Source organism: Nycticebus coucang, chromosome 8 (assembly GCF_027406575.1).
Source record: "Nycticebus coucang isolate mNycCou1 chromosome 8, mNycCou1.pri, whole genome shotgun sequence".
Lineage (NCBI taxonomy): Eukaryota > Metazoa > Chordata > Mammalia > Primates > Lorisidae > Nycticebus > Nycticebus coucang.
In genome coordinates, this window is record NC_069787.1 from 97,441,820 (window position 1) to 97,466,156 (window position 24,337).

Below are 24,337 nucleotides of genomic sequence, written 5' to 3' on the forward strand. Positions count from 1 at the left end.
ACCATTTTCATTCTCCCTTTATGAACCCTGAGGACAAGAGGACTGATTAGGTCTCACCCAGAATATCTGCAACAAGTGCAATAAAGTCAGTTTTAATTTTCAGTTCCTTTGCTCTCACATATGCAGGGAGAAGGAAGCTACCCGGTCCCAGTGAACATGTGTGGAACAAAAACCAAGACCACTATAAAGTCACCACCCACTCCAGAGGGCTTACTCTTGGACAAACCTGATGCACCCACTTTGGGCCTTTGATCAGATTTAGAGAAAACTCCCAGCTCATCCAACCAATAAGCAGTCAATTCCTGAGCCATTAGCAGGGATGGGAGAAGCCAGTCACATGTCTGAATGGTGAGTGAAAGACAAAGCATCTTGGAGCTGCAATCTTGGGACTCCAAGGCAGCAAATATTTTCTTTTTTTTTTTTTTAGAGAGAGAGTTTTATCTTGTCGCCCTCGGTAGAGTGCTGTGGCGTCACAGCTCACAGCAACCTCCAGCTCTTGGGCTTAGGTGATTCTCTTGCCTCAGCCTCCTGAGTAGCTGGGACTACAGGTGCTCGCCACAACACCCAGCTATTTTTCTGTTGCAATCTGGCCAGGGCTGGGTTTGAACCCGCCACCCTCAGTATATGGGACTGGCGCCCTACTCACTGAGCCACAGGAGCCACCCAGCAGCAAATATTTTCAAGTGGCCCCTTTACATTAAATGAAATGTGGTCCTGGGGGGTGCCTGTGGCTCAAGGAGTAGGGCGCTGGCCCCATATACTGGGGGTGGCAGGTTCAAACCCGGCCCCTGCCAAAACTGCAAAAAAAAAAGAAAAAATGAAATGTGGTCCTGGTAGTCAGGTTTTAAGCATCCTTTTGGTGTGGGCCCTGTCTGCTGGGGATGTCTGGCTGCCAGGTGGAGCCTCCTGGTGCAAACAGGAAGGTGGAGGCAGAACTCAGAAATCCATAATATTGGGGAAGGGGGTCTGGTATGGATGTGATTCTCACAGTTGAATAAAGTTGAATCCCCTTTATTTCTTTACCCAAGTCCACAGTACAAATCCCTGGCCTACTACCACCCCCCGCAAAATCGACCGAGCTCCTGATTCTTGTTCCCCCGATCATGGTGTTGTTCTCTGCATGATTAGCTGCTGGTTCTCCAGACACTGCTTCAGCTTGTCTTCTGTCAGTGTCAACCGCTGCTCCAGGATGGAGACTGTCTGCAAAACAAATGGTCAGGCTCAGAGGATGAAGGGGCCACCAGGCTGCCCTACAGACCTCGTTGGCCAGTCCCTACTCGGCTGCCTCAGCCCACTGCCCAAATGTTAGGGGCCAGCTCTTCCTGCCTAGGGGTTTTCCTGGCTCCTCGTCTTTGGTGGCTGTTAGGGCAGCCCTTGTCTTCATGTCCATTCTTCCTCTTCATATCAATTCCTCCTGGGTCTGGATGGTTGGTCTCTGATGTTTGTGGACAGGGGGAGGACACAGTGAGGGAAAGCAGACAGCAGGTTCCCCGCCCTTGGTCAGGAATCGCCAGCTCTGGCGGTATGATATTTAACTGAAGTGCTGGAGCAATCCCAGCTTCCTTATTTGGGCTCTAAACAGCTGGAGACCATCAACCATCTCCATTCCAGAGGTGAGAAAATTTCGTCAACAAATGGAGGCAGGCACTCCACACCTGGAAGGGCCTCCTAGGCTGGCAAGGGAGTCACCTGAGCCCAGGAAAATCTGTCTCTGTTGGACCAAGTTGGATGAGGACTACTGTAGGATGTGCCATCTAGGGCTTAGGCTTGGGGCAATCACAGACAAATGACAACACAACTCTGAGCCCATTTCCCTCTCTGTGAGTGGGAAGGACAACACCAAGCTTGTAATACAGGTAACTGAGTCAGCTCAGCACTTTGGCCACTAGACCATGCCTGTTGACGTTGCCTTCTTGAGGTTGAACCCTTGCTCCCCTGGTTTTATATGCCTAGTGCAATGGCTCACTTGTGGACCTAGCCACCTGGCGTGCTAAATGTCCACAGGTGCCAGTGCTACATATGTTTCAAGGGCTAGTCCCACAGACATGGCTCCAAGACAGGCTGCAAAAACCTGTCCACCTCCTCTGGCTTTGGACTGAGTGTCGGCAGAGAGGCAGTGGTGTCTGAAAGCCCTGAACCCCCACCCATTGAGGGGCTGGCTCACATTGGCCATGACTGTTCTGACCATCACTTCACTTCTTTCATTGAGGGAAAGCCAGGCCCACACCAGCCCCTGGACGAGTCCACTGTGAGCATAGCAGGCTTGATTCATGTACTATGTGGCCTACACGCATCAGAAGAATCATATTAATTTCACCTGTAGACTTTCCCCAGTGGTTTTGCCCCTCTCCCTAGGGCTTCATGAAGGCTCTGGGCCTGGGTCCAGTGGAAAGGAAACTTTACTTTCATACATTTAATAAAACATTGAAACATTTGGGAGGGAGTTTCCCCTCTAAGGTTGCTGTAAATTCTCATAGCATCCCACATGGATGTCAGCTGCCATGAAGGGTGCTCTGCCTGGTGGCCAGCCCCTTCTAAATGAGCTGGTGGGAGCTGCGAGGGCTCTGAACCCTGGGTCACAGGACAGAGCCTGGAAAAACTGCTGCCCATGGAACATGAGCTGCACAGAGGCTGAGCTGAGAGAGACTATCATACACCCCCTGTGCTGGCCAGCCAGCCAGGGAAGGGGTCTGCATCTCGTAAAAGTGGTGGTGGAAACAGCCCCCGGCTGGCCTGGGGCAGCATTTGTGGAAGTTTCCACTGGCTGCTGTGAAACTCACATACAGCCAAAATCATTCCTCATCCAGACTTTTTCCAATGGCCCTGAATTCAAGGCTACAGCGGGGGAGCTGAGCCTGTTGCTTTCACTCTTCTGCCTTTACTTCTTAAAAAACTTTTCATAGGAACTCACTTTCTAAACATGAAAATAGGGTACCCAGAAAATTGGATGATGTGCTGGGCCAGTTCCATGGAAGTTCCATGTGCTGGACCCGAACTTACAGGGATGTGCCCATTACATCTGTCAACATGAAATTCTCCAAACAGAGAAGAATCACCTATTTCAGTCAGCTCCTGAATGAAGGGTACCAGTCCAGGTGGGGGCCCTTCCTTTTGAGCTTTGAGGGGGCACTTCACAGCATGTTAATAGATAAACAGGCTTTTTTTTTTTTTTTGTAGAGACAGAGTCTCACTGTACTGCCCTCGGGTAGAGTGCCCTGGCGTCACAGCTCACAGCAACCTCCAGCTCTTGGGCCTATGCGATTCTCTTGCCTAAGCCTCCCAAGTAGCTGGGATTACAGGCACCTGCCACAACGCCCGGCAGTTTTTTTTAAATTGCAGTTTGGCCCAAGGCTGGGTTTGAACCTGCCACCCTTGGAATATGGGGCTGAGCCACAGGTGCCGCCCTGGGCTCAACTTTAAACAACACCCTTTTCCTCACTGAGCCACAGGTACTGCCCTGGGCTCAACTTTATACAACACACTTTCCTTAGCGAGACAGGAAGCCAGAAAGAATGAGGACCCCACACCTTGGCACTGTCACTTTAACCTGATACTATTCCTCTCCCAGGCTCAGGGACCTCGTGTTGGGGAGCTTGTGGTGTATGGTCATCAGAGCTCATATATCTCCAAAGTCACAAATGTTAGAGGGTCACCTGGGAGCTTGTTTCTGAATAACCTTTTCCTACTTTGTTAATAGCAATTTCTAGGAAACCATAGCCCTTTTCACAGAAACCCTGGTCTTCAAAACATTGTTTGCCATTGACTGCATTCTGTTGTTTCTCTAGACTGAGGGTTGGCAAACTATACCCTGATGCCCATTTGTGTAAATAAAGTTTGACTGCCATTGCTCACTGGTTCATGTGTTGTCTATGTCTGCTTTCTGGTGACAGTGGTAGCTGTGACAAAGACTCCATGGTTCGTAAAATTTAGAATATTTACCATTTAAGGAAAAGTTTGCTGACCCTTGCCCTGGACACTCCCTTCACTCACTCAAATCCTTATTGAACACTGCCCTGTACTGGCCTAGTGACAACCATGTGGACAGGCTTGGCTGGGCCTGCAAGGTATATACTGGTTCAAGGACACAATTACTGAGCAATCAAATAAGCCAGTGTGCCATGCTGGGAAGAATACAGGGGTCTGGCCTGATTAGAGGCCAGAGGAAGCAGCACTGAGGAAACAAAGGAGTGAGCAGAAGCCGTGCAGTTCATCTGGCAAGAGAGGCTGGAAAAGCATCAGGGCCAAAGGAAAAGTGTGTGAAAATTCTGAGGTAGGAGGGAAGGTGAGGAGCAGGAGGGCTGGACCTACCGAGGCTCACATGTTGGAATAAGTACAGCAGACCTCAGAGAAGGCAAAAGATGGAACTTGACCCTGTAAGCCATGCCAGGCAGCTCCATCTTCACCCTCAGAGCTTCAGGGAGGTCCTGGGGGAATGATCTGAGGTTGAGGCATTTGAGACCCCTCTGGCTGCTGCATGGGGATAATCTAGTGAGTGACTGTGGGAAGGTGAGGTGTGGAGACAAGAGAAGGAGTGGGGATGATGGTGGCTTTGGCTTGGGTAGGGGTGGGGACACAGACTAGGGAGGAAAGTGAATAAAACCAGAGATATTTACAAAGAATGAACCAATACCACCTGGTAGTGAGGCAGATGGGGGATCCAAGAGAGGAGACCTTCCCTGAGGCTGAGGACATGGCCCAAGGACTTGACCCTGTGGCAGAGGCAAAGGTGGGCTCCAGAAGATGGGACAGATTGCATGTGACACCCCTCTGAGAAAGTGGAAAGGGCCAGGGAGGTATGGAATGGTCTGCTAGGAGCAGAGGTGTTCTGCATTTGAGACTCCTACTGCTAAGATCCTCACTCCTGGGGCAGCTAGGGAAGGAGGGAAAAGGTGGGAAGAAGAAAGTGAATCTACAAGGTCCCAGGCTGCTGGGGATGGGCATCCATTGCATGTGAGCAGAGGGCTCATGGTGCTGACACCCCCTGGAAGGCTGCCTAGCTGCTCAGTGGAGATGAGAGACGGATAGCCCAACGAAGGTGACCCAACCTGGGAGTAGGAGGACCCAGTGCTGGGGATCAAAACCAAGAGCACAGTGAGAGGCCAGCTTGGGCTAGCTCCGTAGCTGGGCAGTGAGTCTAAAAGCTCAGGCCAGGGGGTGGGGTTTCAAGCATGACTCACCGGCCTGCACTCTCTAAGGAAAATCCTCCCTGGTGAGGCCCAATGACATTCTACTTGAGTCCTAATTTTCCTGCTCAAGGGAAAAGACATTGTGATCTATCCCCTATTGGGGCAACATTAACAAAGTGAGTGCCTCTTCTCTCACTCACAGTTCAAGACGTGTAAGACGTTTTATGTAACACCCTAAAGGGCCTTCTGAGCATGGTATAAAAAGAACTGATTTTTAAGTGACAGGCTTTTATTTTTAGTCCCCTGAAAACTGTAGTGATGCCCAAGAAGTTGCACCAAATGCCAATCCTCAGAGACACGTCTGGCACCTGGGCCCCCGACTCCAAGTGGAAAAGGAACACAACACTGGGGACATTATGACAGCTGCCTCTACTCTGCATCTCACCAACTCAAATGCCTTTCTTTATCAGCATCAAGCAATTAGATGTCTGCTCAAAGTGTGCTATGGGCCCCGCGGGCTCTAACAGTTGGGACCTAAACAGTTGAGACCAGCTCCCACATTAATACCAACAATGGCCCAAACTGGCCAGTTCAGGTGTCCAATATGGGACAGAGCCTGGGTTTATATATCTCCATCAGCCTCCAACATGGCTGAGGGAGGACCTCACCTCCTCTGCAGTGTGACTCAGCTACCTGGGGCACTGCAAGAGGCCAAAGGGGGTTTGCAGGGCTTCTGTATTGAGTCTACCACTGGTGAGAGGCACTGGAACGTTGACACCCCTATGGGCCCTGCAGAGGTTTGGGAAGAGTCCTTCTCTGGGCATGGCACTGACTAGGTGAGAGTCTAGTGTTCCCAGAGAGGATGCGTTCCACCTGGAAAAGTGGCAAGGCAGCGAGGAAGGCAGGCACAACTCACCTGGCTGCCCCGAACACCTCCTGCGGCGATGCACAGTTCTCATGCCCATGTTCTCTCTCCCACTCCAGCCACGCCTGAGTGCTTTCCTTGGGCTGTGTGGGCCTTTCCTCTGTCCTTCCTTTCTCCTGCTGGCCACCTACTCCCTAGACTCCCCACTTTCTCCCAGTTTGACCTCCCTTCTTTCAGCCCCACAGGCCTCTTTTTCTCCCTGGCCTAGTTTCCTCATGAGGTGGAAACCTGCATTTTCTTCCTCAGCTCTCTAAGGTCTTATTTGTTTCCTCTTAAGGCTTCTTCTTCACCCCTTTCTTAGTGTTTGGGGAACAAACAACTAGAGCAGGGTGGCCCACAGGGATGGAGCTCCAAATGTAGTCCAGGCTCCTGCCATGGCCTCCCCACTTGCTCTGCGGCTGATGCAGAGCTACCAGACCTGGGAAGGAGAGCGCTCACTCTGAGGAAGGCCTCTGTCTGGGAACAACAAGATGGGACGATGCAAGTGCTGTTCAAGTACATGGTACGGCATGCACAAAGGTCCTGAGGCACATTCTTAAAACTGTTAGGAGGCCAGTGTGGGTGGCCTTGAGTGGCTGAACAGGGAAGAGAGATATGGTGGGGACCCAGCGCCCTCAGCTAGAAAGGGAAGACAACTGGGAAGCCTCTACTCCCTATACCATCTTACTAAGCTCACCAGTTTGAGCAGGTACACCCAGGAAGGATGGTGCACCTGCATGTCTGTGGCCAGTTTGTAGAGTGCTGGTTCCAGAATGAACTCTGGGAAAAGAGGCTTGGCCTAAGAATTGACCAAAGTCAACTGGTCCTACAAGTGGTGAAACAGAAGAGAGTGGATTGGCATTTCAGAATACAGACCAAAGGAGTACTCTGAGGGTCAGGTCTCTTCCAGTAGCTGCTCCTCCTTCTAGCTACTGTTGTCACCACCTTTGCTGAAGGCCTCCCTCATGTACCCACATGCAAACATGGCAGGGAAGCTGAAGCCATGACTTCTTCAAAACCTGGAGGGACAATGGAACACCCACAGGCCTTCATATCCCTTCTCAGGGGCATCCAATAACATCATTCACTCCCACACATTTGTTAGGCATCCACCATAGGCAGCAGACAAGACCCTGGCTCTTTGGGGCTTCTAAGCACTGATACAATCTCAGCACCAGTCCTGTCTGGGCTGGTGGCACAACTGTTCCACCACCCTTGACAGCAAATGACATTTTACGGGGGAGGAAAGAACAAGGCTGATCAGTCAGCCACTTTATCTGTACTTCTCAGATATCTAGCTAGATCCTTACAATTAATTAATTAATTAATGTATTTATTTATTTTTGAGACACAGTCTCATTATGTCACCCTCAGTAGAGTGCCGTGACATCACAGCTCACAGCAACTTCCAACTCTTGGGCTTAAGTGATTCTCCTGCCTCAGCTTCCCAAGTAGCTGGGACCATAGGCGCCCACCACTACACCCGGCTATTACTTTTTTGTTGCAGTTGTCATTGTTTAGCAGGCCTGGGCCGTGCTGGAACCTGCCAGCCTCAGTGTATGTGGCTGGTGCCCTACCCACTGAGCTACAGGAGCCACTGATCCTTACAATTTAAATACTTCCCTGTGTGCAGTCCTCATTCAGTATTTCCCTACTTGACCCTAACTACCCTCAGCTCTAGGACAGGCTGTCTTCCTAGTGGTCCCTATCCAGCCTGGCCAGGGTGGCCAGTTGCCAGACTTCTCCACATCCTCATCTGGCTCTGTGTAGAGCCCTAGGAGATGCCCAGACACTTTTGGGTGAGTGGCTTTGGTTTCTACAGTGGAGGTTCCCTCTTGGGGCTCCCCTGTGAGCTAGAAGACAGGTGGTGTGGAGATGGACAGGGTGGCTGAGCCACATTGCAAGGATAGAAGTAGAATGCCAACGTCTAGCCATGTATCCCAACAAACACTCTGGGCTGGGAGCACAGTGGTGAGGGGTGCTACAACTGCCTTGGCTAGCAGTCTAGAAAGGAAGACTTGGGCATCAGCGTCTGATGGGGCAAGATGGGGAGCCACACAGACTGAGAGGAAAGCCTGGATAAGGGCTGTGGGATGAAGGGCACAACTGGACCAGACCATCCCAGACCCCTCTGGCTGCTGTGTTGGATTCACCATCAGCAGGGGCAGTCATGTCAGGGCTCTGCAGAGAGCAGCAACCCTGCCAGACTCAGGCAAGCCACCCCTGCTCCAGCACGAGGTCCTTCTGCACAAGGCCTCCCAAAGTTCAGTCAGGGCTGGAGGCCCAAGGTTCTACCCTCAGCACTCAGGTTCACTTTCTGTCTGTTCCACTTAATCCCCATCCTCACACCTTGGCTTCCTGACAGCTCCCCTTTCCCTGCCCCTGGATCACCCTTTGCCCCCTGCCCTCCTTACCTCTTCTCCAGAGAAGAAAAGTCCCAGGGGGTGGGGTTTCAAGCACCCTTTCCTACCTAAGAGCTCAAGAATAAAAGCCAGATGTCGTGGAGTGGCACTCATGTGGCCCTCCAAGCCCTTTGCCACCCATCTCTACTGCCTTCCTGGCCCACATCCACCTACCTGAGGCTTGCTCCAGCTCTTCTCCCCTGAAGAGCCTCCTTGCCCCAGCCCCAGAGCTCAGGTAACTGGCTGCCTTTCCTCCCAGCATGGTATGATTGGAGAATGGGTGTGGGTCCTTGGAAAATGTCATCAGATTGATGCCCGGCAGGGAACTTTTGTCCCATATGATAAGAACACAGGCTCCTCAGCTGTATGACCTGAGTTCAAATGCGAACTTGACCACTAATTTGCTGAATGGCCTTGGGCTGAAAGGCCTTAGACAAGTTATATGACTCAGGGCTTTGGCTTCTCTGCCTGTCAAATGAGTCTCTCATAGAGCCACTGCAACATTCATATTAATAGCTAAGACATAGGTAACACCTGCTCTGTGTCAGGCTGGGCACAGGGGTGTGATCTGGGCAACATGATTCTCCCAGCCGTTACCCTGGCTGAGTGCTGGGATGTTGGGGAAGCCCTGGGCATGGATGCATATTGAAGAGGGCCCCGGAGATGTGGTCAGTTTTGGGAGGGTCTTAGCCACTGATGCATGTAGTAGTCTGGCTGTTACTTAAAGTTCTCCTGTTATGAAAAGTTCCTTTTGGGTGGCGCCTGTGGCTCAAGGAGTAGGGCACCGGTCCCATATGCTGGAGGTGGCAGGTTCAAACCTAGCCCCGGCCAAAAACCACAAAAAAAAAAAAAAAAGAAAAGTTCCTTTTAATCATTTCCCAGATTGTGGTTGATCTGGGCTCTCCCAAGAGGTCTTCCTGGTGGGACTGGGGTTCTTCAGCCCTCTCCCTGCCAAAACAGAGCCTGATTATTTAGGATATGGGGGGTCCCAGATGCCCTGGGTTTCAGGGAGAGGATGCAGTCACCAGCCACACCACTGGAGACACTTGTGCCAGGTGGGGGAAAGTCTTAGAGCTGGCCATTGGCTCAACACCTTGGTCTCAATTGTGTCACACAGAATGTCTAACTTTCCTTTGGTTTCATTTCAAAGATGGAAAATGTGGAATTAATCTTCCCTGTAGCATGGTTTTGACTTTACTCAGATTCTAAAGATCTAAAACAGATGCAATAAAAGGGGAATCTCTTTGCTGTGGGGTCTTGTGAGCTATCAAAACAAAGTGGGGCTGCTGGGCCCCACCAGCCACCCTGCCTCTGTCTCCTACCAGCTCCAACTTTGCCTCTTGGTGTATGCCTGTGTTTGTGCATGCATGCATGTGTGCTCACACATCAAGGGTGAATGGGGGAACCAAAAGGAACAGAGGTGGCCGGGCTCAGACCAGCCCTTCCCACTACCCAAGCCTTTAACTCCTGGCCCCAGCCACTGTGCAGCACCTAATGGTTTGTAGTGTAGGAGACTAAGTCCGAGGGTATAAACGCTGGCTCTTGAGTAGCCTGTTATCGTCAGTCAGTCTGAATGCTGGCACCATGAGGACAGGGGTTTTTGTTTACTTTTGCTCACTATTGTCTTCCCATTCCCAGACAGCATTCAGCACATAGTAGGTGTCATCTGAGTACTAAATGGATAAATGCCTGTTCCTCAGTGCTATGAGAATGCAAAGAGCATGGTCCTGCACCTGTCATCCCAGGTCCCCAAGGCCTGGGGATGAGCCTGGGGATAAGCCTGCATAGATGGTGAGGAACACACATTCTAGCTTGGGCCTTGGATCGGGGGCGCTTAAAATGATGGTGGGGCAGGGAAAGGGCTGTGAGTAGGCAAAAGTGACCAGCCCCCAACAGCTGGTCTTTTGTGAGGAGGTCTTCAGCAGGCAGTGGGAGTAGGAGTCAAGGAATAGCCTTGTTTCTCCCCTTCCCACCCAGCCCTAATCTAACAATGACTAAAAACTTCGAGGCCTGAACTTCAGAGAGGAAAAAATTCAGATTCTCTCTCATGCTGATGTCCAACATATTAATGTGCCTAGGATCACACATAGCTGATGCACAAAATCACTGAATTTCTAAAGAAATTCCTCCCCCGGCTGTGCCCATAACTCAGTGAGTAGGGTGCTGGCCACATACACTGAGGCTGATGGGTTCAAGCCCAGCCCAGGCCTGCTGAACAACAACAACTGCAACCAAAAAATAGCTGGACGTTGCAGCGGGCGCCTGTAGTACCAGCTACCTGGGAGGGTGAGGCAAGAGAATCACTTAAGCCCAAGAGTTGAGGTTGCTGTGACCTATGACGCCACAGCACCCTAGTGAGGGTGACATAGTGAGACTCTGTCTCAAAAAAAAAAAAAAAAAGAAAGAAATTCTTCCCCATCTCTCTAGGCTCAGAAACTGTGTTTTTAACCACTCCCCTTAATCCCCCACTCTGCTGCAAACAACACAAAATGAGCATTTGGTCCCTTGAGCCCATAGGTCCGTGTTTCTGTTTCACATTATCTCAAGGATGTAGGATTTCTCTGACATGTTTGCATCTCCCCACCCCCACCTCTATTGAGGATTAGCTCTCTTCAGGAAGTACACTAAACACAACTTTCTTTTTTTTTGTTAATTATTTATTTTTATTGTTAAATCATAGCTGTGTACATTAGTGCTATCAAGGGGTACAATGTGCTGGTTTCATATACAATCCGAAATATTCTCATCAAACTGTTCAACGTAGCCTTCATGGCATTTTCTTAGTTATTGTATGTAGACATTTGTATTCTGCATTTAGTAAGTTTCCCCTGTACCCATTCTAAGATACACTGTAGGTGTGGCCCCACCCATTACCTCCCTCCACCCTAACCTCCCCCCTCCCTTCCCCTTCCTTGGCCCTTTCCCCATAGTCTTGTGCTATAGTTGGGTTATAGCCTTCATGTGAAAGCTATCATTTAGCTTCATAGTAGAGCTGAGTACATTGGATACTTTTCCTTCCATTCCTGAGATACTTTGCTAAGAAGAATATGTTCCAGCTCCATCCATGTAAACATGAAAGAGGTAAAGTCTCCATCTTTCTTTAAGGCTGCATAATATTCCATGGTATACATGTACAATTTGCTAGTCCATTCGTGGGTCAATGGGCACTTGGGCTTCTTCCATGACTTAGGAATTATGAATTGGGCTGCAATAAACATTCTGGTACAGATGTCTTTGTTATACTGTGACTTTTGGTCTTCTGGGTATAAACCTAGTAAAGGAATTATAGGATCGAATGTCAGGTCCATTTTTAGGTCTCTAAGTATTCTCAAAACATCCTTCCAGAAGGGACATATTAGTGTGCATTCCCACCAGCAGTGTAGAAGTGTGCCCTTTTCTCCACATCCATCTCCACGCCAACATCTCTGGTTTGGGGATTTTGCTATGTGGGCTACTCTTACTGGGGTTAGGTGATATCTCAAGGTAGTTTTGATTTGCATTTCTCTGATGATTAAGGATGATGAGCTTTTTTCCATGTGTTTGTAGATTGTGCGTCTGTCTTCTTTGGAGAAGTTTCTCTTCAAGTCCCTTACCCACCGTGAGATGGGGTCATGTGTTCTTTTCTTGCTAATACGTTCTCTGTGGATTCTGGTTATTAAACCTTTATCGGAGGTATAACCTGCAAATATTTTCTCCCATTCTGAGGGCTGTCTGCTTGCTTTACTTACTATGTTCTAGGCTGTGCAGAAGCTTTTTAGTTTGATCAGGTCCCAGTAGTGTATTTCTGATACTGCTTCAATTGCCTGGGGAGTCCTCCTCATAAAATATTCACCCAGGCCGATTCCTTCAAGAGTTTTCCCTGCACTTTCTTCAAGTATTTTTATAGTTTTCATGTCTTAAGTTTAAATCTTTTATCCAGTGAGAGTCTATCTTAGTTAATGGTGAAAGGTGCGGGTCCAGTTTCAATCTTCTACAGGTTGCCAGCCAGTTCACCCAGCACCATTTGTTAAATAGGGAATCTTTTCCCCACTGAATGTTTGTCTGTTTGTTTTTTTCTTTTGTAGAGACAGAGTTTCACTTTATGGCCCTAGGTAGAGTGCCATGGCATCACATAGCTCACAGCAACCTCCAACTCTTGGGCTTGAGCAATTCTCTTGCCTCAGCCTCCCAAGTAGCTGGGACTACAGGTGCCCGCCACAACACCCGGCTATTTTTCTTTTTGTTGTTGTTGTTGCAGTTCGGCCGGGGCCGGGTTTGAACCCGCCACCCTCGGTATATGGGGCCGGCACCCTACCGACTGAGCCACAGGTGCCGTCCCCCACTGAATGTTTTTAATTGGCTTGTCAAAGATCAAATAACGGTAAGTAGCTGGATTCATCTCTTGGTTCTCTATTCTGTTCCAGACATCTACTTCTCTGTTTTGTGCCAGTACCATACTGTTTTGGTCACTATCAATTTATAGTACAGTCTCAGGTCTGGTAGCGTGATTCCTCCTGCTGTGTTTTTATTGCTGAGTAATATTTTGGCTATTCAAGGTTTTTTCTGATTCCATATAAAACTATAAAACGAAGTATTATTTTTTCAAGATCTTTAAAATATGACAATGGAGCTTTAATAGGAATTGCATTAAAATTACATATTGCTTTGGGTAGTATGGACATTTTAACAATGTTGATTCTTCCCAGCCATGAGCATGGTATGTTGTTTCATCTGTTAACATCTTCAGCTATTTCTTTTTTTTTTTTTTTTTTGTAGAGACAGAGTCTCACCTTATGGCCCTCGGTAGAGTGCCGTGGCCACACACAGCTCACAGCAACCTCCAACTCCTGGGCTCAAGCGATTCTCTTGCCTCAGCCTCCCGAGTAGCTGGGACTACAGGCGCCTGCCACAATGCCCGGCTATTTTTTGGTTGCAGTTTGGCCGGGGCCAGGTTTGAACCCGCCACCCTCGGTATATGGGGCCGGCGCCTTACCGACTGAGCCACAGGCGCCGCCCCATCTTCAGCTATTTCTTTTCTTAATGTTTCATAGTTCTCTTTGTAGAGATCTTTCACATCCTTTGGTAGGTATACTCCCAAATATTTCATCTTCTTTGGCACTACTGTGAAAGGAATAGAGTCCTTGACTGTTTGTTCGGCTTGGTTATTGTTGGTATATATAAAGGCTACAGATTTATGGGTGTTGATTTTGTAGCCTGAGACATTGCTGTATTCCTTGATCAATTCTAAAAGTTCTGTAGTAGAATCCCTAGAGTTTTCCAGATACACGATCATATCATCTGCGAAGAGTGAAAGTTTGATCTCTTCTGACCCTATGTGGATACCCTTGATCGCCATTTCTTCCCTAATTGCAATGGCTAAAACTTAAAACTTCCATTACAATGTTAAAGAGCAGTGGAGACAATGGGCAACCTTGCCTGGTTCCTGATCTAAGTGGAAATGATTTCAGTTTAACCCCATTCAATAAGATATTGGCTGTGGGTTTGCTGTAGATGGCCTCTATTAGTTTAAGAAATGTCCCTTCTGGGCAGCGCCTGTGGCTCAGTTGGTAAGGCGCCAGCCCCATATACCGAGGGTGGTGGGTTCAAACCCGGCCCTGGCCAAACTGCAACCAAAAAAATATAGCTGGGTGTTGAGGTGGGCACCTGTAGTCCCAGCTACTTGGGAGGCTGAGGCAAGAGAATCGCTTAGACCCAGGAGTTGGAGGTTGCTGTGAGCTGTGTGATGCCATGGCACTCTACCGAGGGCCATAAAGTGAGACTCTGTCTCTACAAAAAAAAAAAAAAAAAGAAATGTCCCTTCTATACCAATTTTCTTAAGTGTTCTGATCATGAAGGGATGCTGGATATTATCAAAAGCTTTTTCTGCATCAATTGAAAGAATCATATGGTCCTTATTTTTTAGTTTGTTTATGTGCTGAATTACATTTATAGATTTACATATATTGAAGCAGCCTTGAGACCCTGGGATAAATCCCACTTGGTCGTGGTGTATAATTTTTTTGATGTGTTGTTGGATTCTGTTTGTTAGGATTTTATTGAGCATTTTAGCATCAATATTCATTAGTGATATTGGTCTATAATTTTGTTTTCTTGTTGGGTCCCTGGTTTGGGGAGCAAGGTGATGTTTGCTTCATAGATAGTGTTGGGTAATATTCCTTCTTTTTCTATATTTTGGAAGAGGTTTAGTAATATAGATACTAGTTATTCTTTAAAGGTTTGGTAGAATTCTGACGTAAAGCCATCTGGTCCTGGGCTTTTCTTTTTAGGGAGATTTTGTATAGTTGATGCTATTTCAGAACTTGATATAGGCCTGTTCAACATTTCCACTTCCTTCTGGCTAAGTCTTGGTGGGTGGCGTACTTCCAGGTATTGGTTGATTTCTTTCATTTTCATATTTCTGAGAGTAGAGTTTCTTGTAGTATTCGTTAAGGATTTTTTTAATTTCTGAGGGGTCTGTTGTTATTTCATTGTTACCATTTTGATTGATGAAATTAGAGATTTTACTCTTTTTTTTCCTGGTTAGGTTGGCCAAAGGTTTATCTATTTTATTGATCTTTTCAAAAAACCAACTTTTGGATTTATTGATCTGTTGTATAATTCTTTTGTTTTCAATTTCATTTAATTCTGCTGTGATTTTGGTTATTTTTCTTCTGCTGGGTTTGGGGTTGGAGTGTTCTTCCTTCTCCAGTTGCTTGAGATGTCCCATTAAGTTATTAACTTCCTCTCTTTCCGTTTTCTTGAGGAAGGCTTGCAGTGCTATAAATTTCCCTCTTAGGACTGCCTCTGCAGTATCCCAGAGGTTCTGGTAATTCGTGTCTTGATTGTTGTTTGGTTCCAAAAATTTGGTGATTTCCTTCTTAATCTCGTCTATAATCTATCTATCCTTCAGCATAAGGTTGTTTAGCTTCCATGTTTTTGTATGGGTATGCAGGTTCCTGTTGTTATTGAGTTCAACTTTTATTCCATGATGCAAGGAATAATTTCTATTTTTTTAAATTTGCTGAGGTTAGATTTGTGGCCTAGGATGTGGTCGATTTTGGAGTATGTTCCATGGGCTGATGAGAAGAATGTGTATTCAGTTTTGTTGGGATGAAATGTTCTGTAGATGTCTGTTAAGTCCAGATGTTGAATGGTTGAGTTTAAATCTAAAATTTCTTTGCTTAGCTTCTTTTTGAAGGATCTATCCAGCACTGCTAAAGGGGTGTTAAAATCTCCAACTACTACGCAGGTGGAGGAAATCGAGTTGCTCATGTCTGTTAGAGGTTCTATTATAAATTGAGGTGCATTCTGGTTGGGTGCATAAATATTAATAGTAGAGATCTCATCATATTGAGTATTACCTTTAACAAATATGAAGTGTCCATCCTTATCCTTAATTATTTTAAAGCCTATTGCGTCTGTGAACAGGATTGCAATGCCTGCTATTTTTGCTTTCCATTTGCCTGGCATATAGATGACCATCCTTCACCTTGAGTCTATATTTCTCTTTTAATGTAAGATGTGATTCTTGTATGCAGCAGATATCTGGCTTGACTTTTTGTATCCAGTCAGCCAACCTGTGCCTCTTTAGGGGACAGTTTAAACCATTCACATTAATTGAGAATATTAATAGGCCTTTCGAGAGTCCGGTGGACATTTTTAATCCTTTTGCGACTGTGGAAGTTGGAATTTGATCAAAATCTTTTGGGTGGGTTTACTTTTCTGGTAGAGGATTACACTGGTCTTTATGGAGGATAGGTCTGAGAATATCCTGGAGAGCCGGTTTAGTTATGGCAAATTTCTTCAACATGTGAATGTCACTGAAGTATTTAATTTCGCCGTCATAAATGAAATTCAGTTTAGCTGGGTATAGGATCCTGGGTTGAAAGTTATTTTGTTTTAGGAGATTAAAAGTCAATGACCATCCTCTTCTAGCTTGAAAGGTTTCAGCAGAGAGATCTGCAGTTATTCTAATATTCTTGCCCTTGTAGGTGATGGTTTTCTTTCATCTGTCTGCTTTCAGAATTTTCTCCTTCATATTAACTTTAGTGAAATTGATTATGATGTGTCTGGGGGATGTCTTATTTGGGTTGAGTCATGCTAGAGTTCTGAAACTGTCTGCTATCTGAATTTCAGAATCTCTTGGCATGTCTGGAAAGTTCTCCTTCATAATCTCATGGAGAAGAGACTCTGTGCCTTGTGAAGCCACTTCATCGCTTTCGCGGATCCAAAATATAAGATGAATATTGGTTTTCTTTGAATGATCCCAGAGCTCTCTGAGAGAGTGATCTGTTTTTGCCCTCCATTTCTCTTCCTCTTTGAGAGTTTGGAAGCATTCGAAAGCTTTGTCTTCAATGTCAGAAATCCTTTCTTCTGCTTGCTCCATTTTGTTACCGAGGGATTCTACTGTGTTTCTCAGATCTTTGAGGGCTGCAACTTCTTGTCTCAATGTGTCAAAATCTTTGGTCATTTGGTCTTTGAATTTGTTGAATTCTTGAGATATCTTTTGGGTTACTCCTTGGAGTTCTAGTTTGATCTTATTTGCTATCCAGATTCTGAATTCGATTTTTGACATCTTAGCTATTTTTTTTTTTAATTAAATCACAGCTGTGTACATTGATATGATCATGGGGCATCATTCACTAGCTTCACAGACCGTTTGACACACTTTCATCACACTGGTTAACATAGCCTTTCTGGCATTCTCTCAGTTATTGTGCTAAGACACTTACATTCCACATTTACCAAGTTTCACATATACCCTTGTAAGATGCACCACAGCTCAGCTATTTGTTTGTGCATGGGATCTTGTGCTGTGTCTGCCCCATTGATCCTTGCGGGGAGTTGATCTACTCTGATTGTTCATATTGCCAGAGTTTTTCTGTTGATTTCACCTCATGATTGTTTTTCACCGCTGCCTCTGGCCGTCCTCAGAGTTGGGGAGGTATCTCTCCAAGATTAGACCCTAGCGGGATCACTCTGTTGTTGCTGGATCTTTGTAGGGAGTGACCCTGTGTAGTTCCTCTGGGACTGCCCCAGCTAGGGAGTTCTGGTCGTGCAAGCAGCTCCGATGTGTGACACACCTGGATCCAGCAACAGGGTGGGAGGTGGTGCGCAAGGTTCTGGGAGTGCCTGGCGCCCAGTGACTTTGGCACAGAGAGCCCAATAAACACAACTTTCTATTAGTAGATTAGTTGCCAGATTAAGGAATCTCAGCTAATTTACCTCCCTCATCACTTTACAACTCCTTTTCAATGAACACAGCCTTTTCCTTGTCACTGCTTCCCCTACAAGGAAAAACTATTAAAAGTATGTCCATTTTCCACCATTCATAAAACTACTCCTGGGACCCATGGGGTACTGCTCACACCAGAGGGGAGGACAATCTGAGCCACAACCCAACAACACTGGCCTGGGTTGAAACACATCTCTTTGCCAGCTGTGTGCAGGCCGCCAAGGAGGCCAAGTGTCTGAGAGGTACAGGCCCCAGGGTGAAGAATGCTAGTCATGCTCAGCCACAGACTCTGCTATGTTCTGACTTCAGGGTGAGTCCCAATAGGGCTGAGCATGGGGCCTCGGACCTGGGCCTTAGCCACTATCTATATCTCATTTCTTCAGAGGCTGGCTTTTCCACAATCTAAATACAGTTAATTTAACAAGACCTGATAAACATAATCATCTCATGTTGGAGGGACTGCTTGGTAGCTTGTTGAAGGCTCAGAAACTTCAGTATAGCTTCGGCGCCTCTAGCTCAAGCAGCGAGGGTGCCAGCCACATACACCATAGTTGGCCAGTTTGAATCCAGCCCAGGCCTCCCAGACAACAATGACAACTACAACCAAAAAACAGCTGGGCATTGTGGCAGACGCCTGTAGTCCCAGCTACTTGGGAGGCTGAGGCAAGAGAATCGCTTAAGCCCAGGAGTTGGAGGTTGCTGTGAGCTGTGATGCCACAGCACTCTACCCAGTGCGACAGCTTGAGGCTCTGTCTCAAACAAACAAAAACTTCAGGGCGGCGAATGTGGCTCAGTGAGTAGCGCGCCGGCACCAAACCCAGCCCCGGCCAAACTGCAACACAAAATAGCTGGGCATTGTGGCAGGCGCCTGTAGTCCCAGCTACTTGGGAGGCTGAGGCAAGAGAAATCGCCTAAGCCCAAGAGCTGGAGGTTGTTGTGAGCTGTGATGCTACAGCACTTTACTGAGGGTGACAAAGTGATACTCTGTCTCTAAAAAAAAAAAAAAAAAAAAAAACACTTCGGTATAGACTGGCAAGTCAGGCTGCAGTTCCCACCTGCAGCAAGACCACAGGCCACCAGGAACCAAGTCTCATAAGCCTCCCCCCGTCTTGTCAAGCACCCCCTGAGCTGCAGTGGGGAAACCTGGCTTCTCATCTTGGCCAGTTTTCTGGAGACCAGCTGAGCTCAGATTAGAATAGGGGCACAGAATTGCTTCCAAAATGCCATGCCCTGCTAATAAATTCAAGGCTTCTTTCTGCATTCTCTCCTCCCCTGCCATTTGGCCATGATAACAGTCTGCACCCACAGAACAGGTTTGGATCAGGGCCCTCTAAAGAGCAAATGGAAGGAAGTAGAAGGCTGACTGAAGCCTTTCCCGGCCCTGCTATGCCAGCACTTCATTCAGGAGAGAGCCAAGTAGCCGCAGGGCCAACTGTGATCAACCAGGCTGTGGCTTGGTTAATTGCAGAGCCACATGAGCCCATTTGGGTCAGCTTGTCTTGTAGTAACATTCATAGGCCCCTTTCTTATGGCTGGGAGGACTTTCAGGTCCCCAGAGCAGAGGAGCAAGAACAAATTACCCGAAGTCCCCTTCTTCCTTCCTTTCAGAATGAGCCCAGAGTTAGCCCGAATGAGATGTCCCTGCTTGGGCCTCACTCCTCCCCTCTAAGCTTCTGCTCTCCACCATCACCACCTTCCCATATCCCAGCTTTCTCCCCCACCTCTAGGCCTGCTCAAAGCCTCACAAAAGAAATCTCACATGACTGACCATGAACATTCCCAGGCCCTAGAGGTAAGCCACTGCTAAGCCCATCTGGCAGGCAGAGGCCTTCAGTCTTATAGCTTCTTTGGAGGAGTGCTTTTACCACAACCGCAGACAGGATAGAAGATGGAAAGCCAGAGTTTTCTGCCAAACCCTCGTGGGAGCTGCCATCCAGCCCCCCCTGCAATAATAAACCTGAGCTTGCCCTGTTTTTGAATGGTACTAGTAGGCCACAGGCTGTGAGAGGAGGCCAGGTACTAGCCTGACTTGGTACTCGGGGAAGACAAAGCCTCCCCATCCCTCACATTTGCAAAGATAGAGAAAGTGTCAAAAAGAACAAGAGGGCTTGGGGGAGGGCGGGCGGCAAGGGCCCAGATGGATGGACATTTCTTCCCAGTCCCTCAGCAACTGGTTAGAGATAGCCACCAAGGGTGTTCCTGGCACAGACCAAAAAGTGTCTTGAGTCGCTTGTTCCTCAGAAAGTGGTCTTTTAATAGAGGGGAAAAAAACAAGTCTCATGTTTCCAAACCCCCAGGGGGTGAAGCTCAGGTTGTCCTGAACTTGACTTTGGATGAAAGGGCAGACCTTGAAGGTTTATAAAGAGGATAATGGCTAAATCCACTCTAGACCAAGTAGGTGAGGCGGCAAGATGTGTAGACATAGAGAGAGGGCCCGTTTTTGTAGTAACTACCACCCTCACAGCCTTGTCTATGAGTGAGAACAGTGTCAGGAGGGTTGCACATGCCCTGTAAATAGGGGTGACCACTGGCTGTGCTCTATACTTTCCCAATAAATTCAGTCTGGGCACACCTAGCCCAGAACTGACCCCCAGGGATAACTGCATAACTACTTTAAAATCTGGAGTCTGTTTCCACAAATAACAGTTGGCCATCCTAAGAAAGAAGGATAGACACCAAGAACCCCAGAGCATGGTTAGGTAGATCAGAATTCCCACCCTCCCCCCAGTGTAGAACAACATGCCTCACCAGAGCAGCCCATCAAATAGAGAACTGCCAGGACCATGGTGTGGGGGTGGAGTGTGTGAGTTAAGATATCTTTAAGCAAATGCGCCATTCTCTCTTAACTCCCCCGAACAAGCAGGCAAAAATCCTTGGTCTTGTTAAGTTAGGTCAGTAGAGTGCAAAGACCTATGTTTAATAAATTCAAGTGCTAAAGAGACCCAAACCAGCAGGGCTGGTGGGCCTCCTCCCTGCCTGCTCCCCACTGCATACATTTTCAAGTTCCAGAGCCCAGCAGCCTCCATGAGTCACAGGCTATGGCCAGCCTGAAGCACTGGGTGCCATAAAAAAACAGTTGGAGCAGGAATTTCATGGCTTGGTATTTTTAAAAAGCAGCAAGACGTGAAACTGAAGTCAAAAATAACTTTGCTGTGGGCTTCTGAGGCAAAACCACCAAGCCGCTTGTTGGGCCTGTGCCGGGCTCCTCATAGCAGCCTCCCCAGCAACTGGGTCACTGGCCACATCTCCAGCAACTCCTAAGGAAGACCCAGGGCCTCTGAACCTCTGTTACTCCTGAGGGTCACTAAGCACTGTGCAGCAGCCCTTCTAGTCTCTGAGAGTCCATGGACAAAGTCTGGGAGCTAATGCAGGGGTGGGATCCATAGGAATGTTATTTGTGGAAACACCCTCTCCCTGCTTATTGGTGAGTTTCCCAACATCTATGAAAAAGACCCCTAGATCATTTGGTAGCTCCTACAAGAGCACGAGGGGGAAAAGCACCAAAACCAGGGGCCCAACTGCCAAGCAGGCAGACCTAGTAGCCATGGGGCCAGCCTGGAGTTTTCCAAGGGTGACCAGAACAGAGGGGACTGGCCTGGGGGCAGGACAGCATATGATATAAGGCTCTAGGGGAATTACCACCCCACCTCTTGCTGTCCACTCTATGGGATAGACATATAGATGGGCAGTGCCTAAAATCTCTTCTTTATGGAAAGCCAGAAAAACATAAAGCCAGGTCAGAGCAGCTGCAGTTTCTGAATCCTAGTCTGGGCTTTTCTCTGGACCCCTAGTGCCCCTTGGATCGAGCCCATTTTCTTAGAAGAGAAGACTCATGGCAGGCACAGCAGGTTAGTGACTCTGGGACAAGCCATAGGATAGTCTCTCCATTGGGGACAGGGGAGGGGATGGGGCTCAGGACAAGCTCACAGCAAGAGCCCCTGCACCTAAAGGGATCCTAGTGGGGGACACACAGTACAAAAGTCCTGACATCAGCCCTTGTGCTCCTGAGAATTCCCTTGGTGGTTCTGAGGAGCAAAAAGTCCCTCAAAGAAAAATCTAAGTTTTACTGCTAGGAAGGAAATACATTTTCCTCAAAAATCATTACAATAATTTGATCCAAAAAATGGCTGTCATAGGAAGGAGTGTATAATGTCTGAGGAGCTTTGATCTTGGCCCCTGATGCCTAGGTACAGGTTCAGAGTGCTGATCTAATGGACCTATGACCTTTTCCTGATTTTCAAGTCACCATGTGCACTCCAGTGCCTCTGTCACCTCCTGTGTCATCTTCCTTCCTGGTGCCTGGGGAAAAACCTCTTCTTTCTCTCCCTTCCCATGCTCTTGCCTAACCAGACACTAGAATCTCACTGGGACCTCAAAAGCATTCTTCAGACTCAAGTCCAGCAGTTACAGAGGACTGTGGAATGTCCACTCCTGTCATTCCCAGGCCACCAGGCTGTCATAGTGCTTTCCTTCATCACTCCTCAGAGAATGACTCACCTTTGCTTCAAAAAGCAGCTGGCACCAGTCTAGCACACCCAGTTAACCAAGAGCTTGACAATAGTGCTCAGAGTACCCAAGTAGGTGTGACTATCCCCATTTTACAAGGGAGGAAACTGAGGCTGTGGGAGAGATGTCATTTACCCAAGTTCATCCAGGTGATGAATGATGGAGGTGGCCCCTAAAACCCAGGAGGGCAGGTGTGCCCAAGCTGATAGGCAGGTGGCTCACTGGGTGAATAGAGCAGTCCTGAAACCCAGGGGGACCACTACTCCCCATAACTGGTGGGGACATGTACAGCTGAATAAATCCCAGCTGCTCAAAGCATGGTATCAACTGGATCAGGGACTCAAAAAGTTCAGCAAAGGAACCAGTGAAGCCCCAAACAGCAACCTCTGGTAGGCGCAAGGAAGGGTCTCTCCCACACAAGGGCACGCCCAGGCAAGGGTGTGTATGTTTTTTAGCTGGTGACCTAAGGGACTTGGCCTGTTGGGCTCTATGATCAAAAAGCCCGGAGCAAGAACTTCTGGCCTTACCTTTCAGGAAGGTCAAGTTTGGTTTGCAGAAGAGTTTCTTGATGAAGCGACCCCAAGCTCTATCAAAACTGTTTAGGCAAGGGAGGCTGAGAAAGCTTTCACCCACAGTGGTTGAGATCAGGATCACCTGGCTTCCTGGAGAAGCCTCAGGCTGAGTGGACCCAGAGGCTGGTCCTGGCACAATAAGACATCATTAATGCCCTATCTGCACCTGGCATGATGCTAGTAATAGGTGGTAGAATAAATCCATGGCTGTGAAGAAAAACCCTTGGAAAGTCGCAGGCCTCAGATAAACATCAAAAGGATAATAATCATGATGAGGACATGATCCCCACACTCTTAATGTGGGGAAACCTGATAGGCCAGGACCTGATAGACCTGAAGACTACACCTGGGGATGGCAACAGTGGGAGACAGGGCAAAGGCCCATGCACCTTGCAAGGTCATCCCAAAGTCTATTTTTCCCATATAAATACACATTTGAAAAATAATATGTATTTTATAAAAATACAATATAAATAATATGCATTTTATAAAAAAGGTATTCATAAAAAGGTAAAACAGTACACCCCCAAGGACAGTTTGGAGAGGCCTCTTGGCCTGAGAGGACTAAGGGATAGGAGATAGCCAACCCCAACTTGATAGGTTGCTCTGGAGGCCAGAAGCCTTACAGGAACCAGCCATCATCTTGCTTTTTTCATCACGCCTCTTTTCTGCTGTGAGACCTGGCTCCAAGCTGACCCCAAGCCAGGACAGCTGCAAGAGTCACTTCCCTGGGGGTAGGGACATGACAGCTCTGCCTCTTGCCTGAGTCCAAGCCTTTCTGGGTCCCTACCTCTATTCTACCCAGGTCCTCTGCATGAGTCAAACCTCAACTTTGCTGTTTAATGTTCTACCAGGAAAAGCAAAAGTTCCTGGGTTTCTTCTTCTCTTAGCCTATACCAGCAGATCCATGGCCTCCTTGACCTGGTATGCTAGGTTCCCATCTGAAACTCTATTCCCTGCTGTCTCCAGGGACCCCGGCTGCATACTCCTCCTTGAGGGCCTGGCTCTGACATTGACAGAATCAGTCTTGAGAGTGGGAATGGGTCTCACACAGGGCCTACCACACAGTGGTTTTCTCGGAGCAAGATGGCGGACCAGAAGGATCGTTCAGCTGAGCTCTCCTAGAATGACTGGGGAAACAGAGAGAACCCAGCCATACCTGACGGGGACCTTACCCAGAGTTGTAGCTCAGAGAGCACAGCAAGGAGGTGGTGAGCTGGATATAGCATATGATCTGGAGCAGTGTAAATCTGATGAATTAGGCAAGTGATTGCAAATGGCTGGCCCCTTAGGAGGAAGCCTTTCTGGAGTTTTCAGTTGTTGGGGGAAGCTGTGCATTAAGTGGAAAGCTTAGAAGAGGAGGCAGACTTGAATAGTATACAGCAACCAGATTTGAAAGCAGGTTGGAGTGCATTTGCTATAGGTTTGGTGGCTGGTGAGGTAGCCAAATTGAGAAGGTCTCAGTGGCCAGGGGGCTGCCAGTGTGGGAAGGTCCTGGAGAAGGTCTAGGCAGGGGCATAAAGAATAGCCATTTTAATTCTGCCTGCTGGGATTAGAACTTTATTCTCAGAACAGGCTGAGGGACTCCTGCACCCCACAAAAGCTGGAGTCAG

General features: G+C 47.8%; 1 protein-coding gene across 8 annotated transcripts in view; it reads right to left on the reverse strand.

The window, feature by feature from the left end:
• Positions 1-807: 807 nt before the first annotated feature.
• POC1A (POC1 centriolar protein A) overlaps positions 808-24,337 on the reverse strand; it is a 132,713-nt gene continuing 109,183 nt past the window's right edge. For 3 of the 8 annotated variants that reach the window (XM_053600021.1, XM_053600022.1, XM_053600020.1), the window contains exon 11: positions 815-1,200. In XM_053600021.1, coding sequence (XP_053455996.1) covers positions 1,102-1,200 — 99 coding nt within the window. In that variant the 3' untranslated portion in view covers positions 815-1,101. Of the gene's footprint in view, positions 1,201-24,337 lie in introns of all 8 variants that reach the window. The other 5 variants (XM_053600024.1, XM_053600023.1, XM_053600019.1 and 2 more) reach the window with 2 other exon arrangements.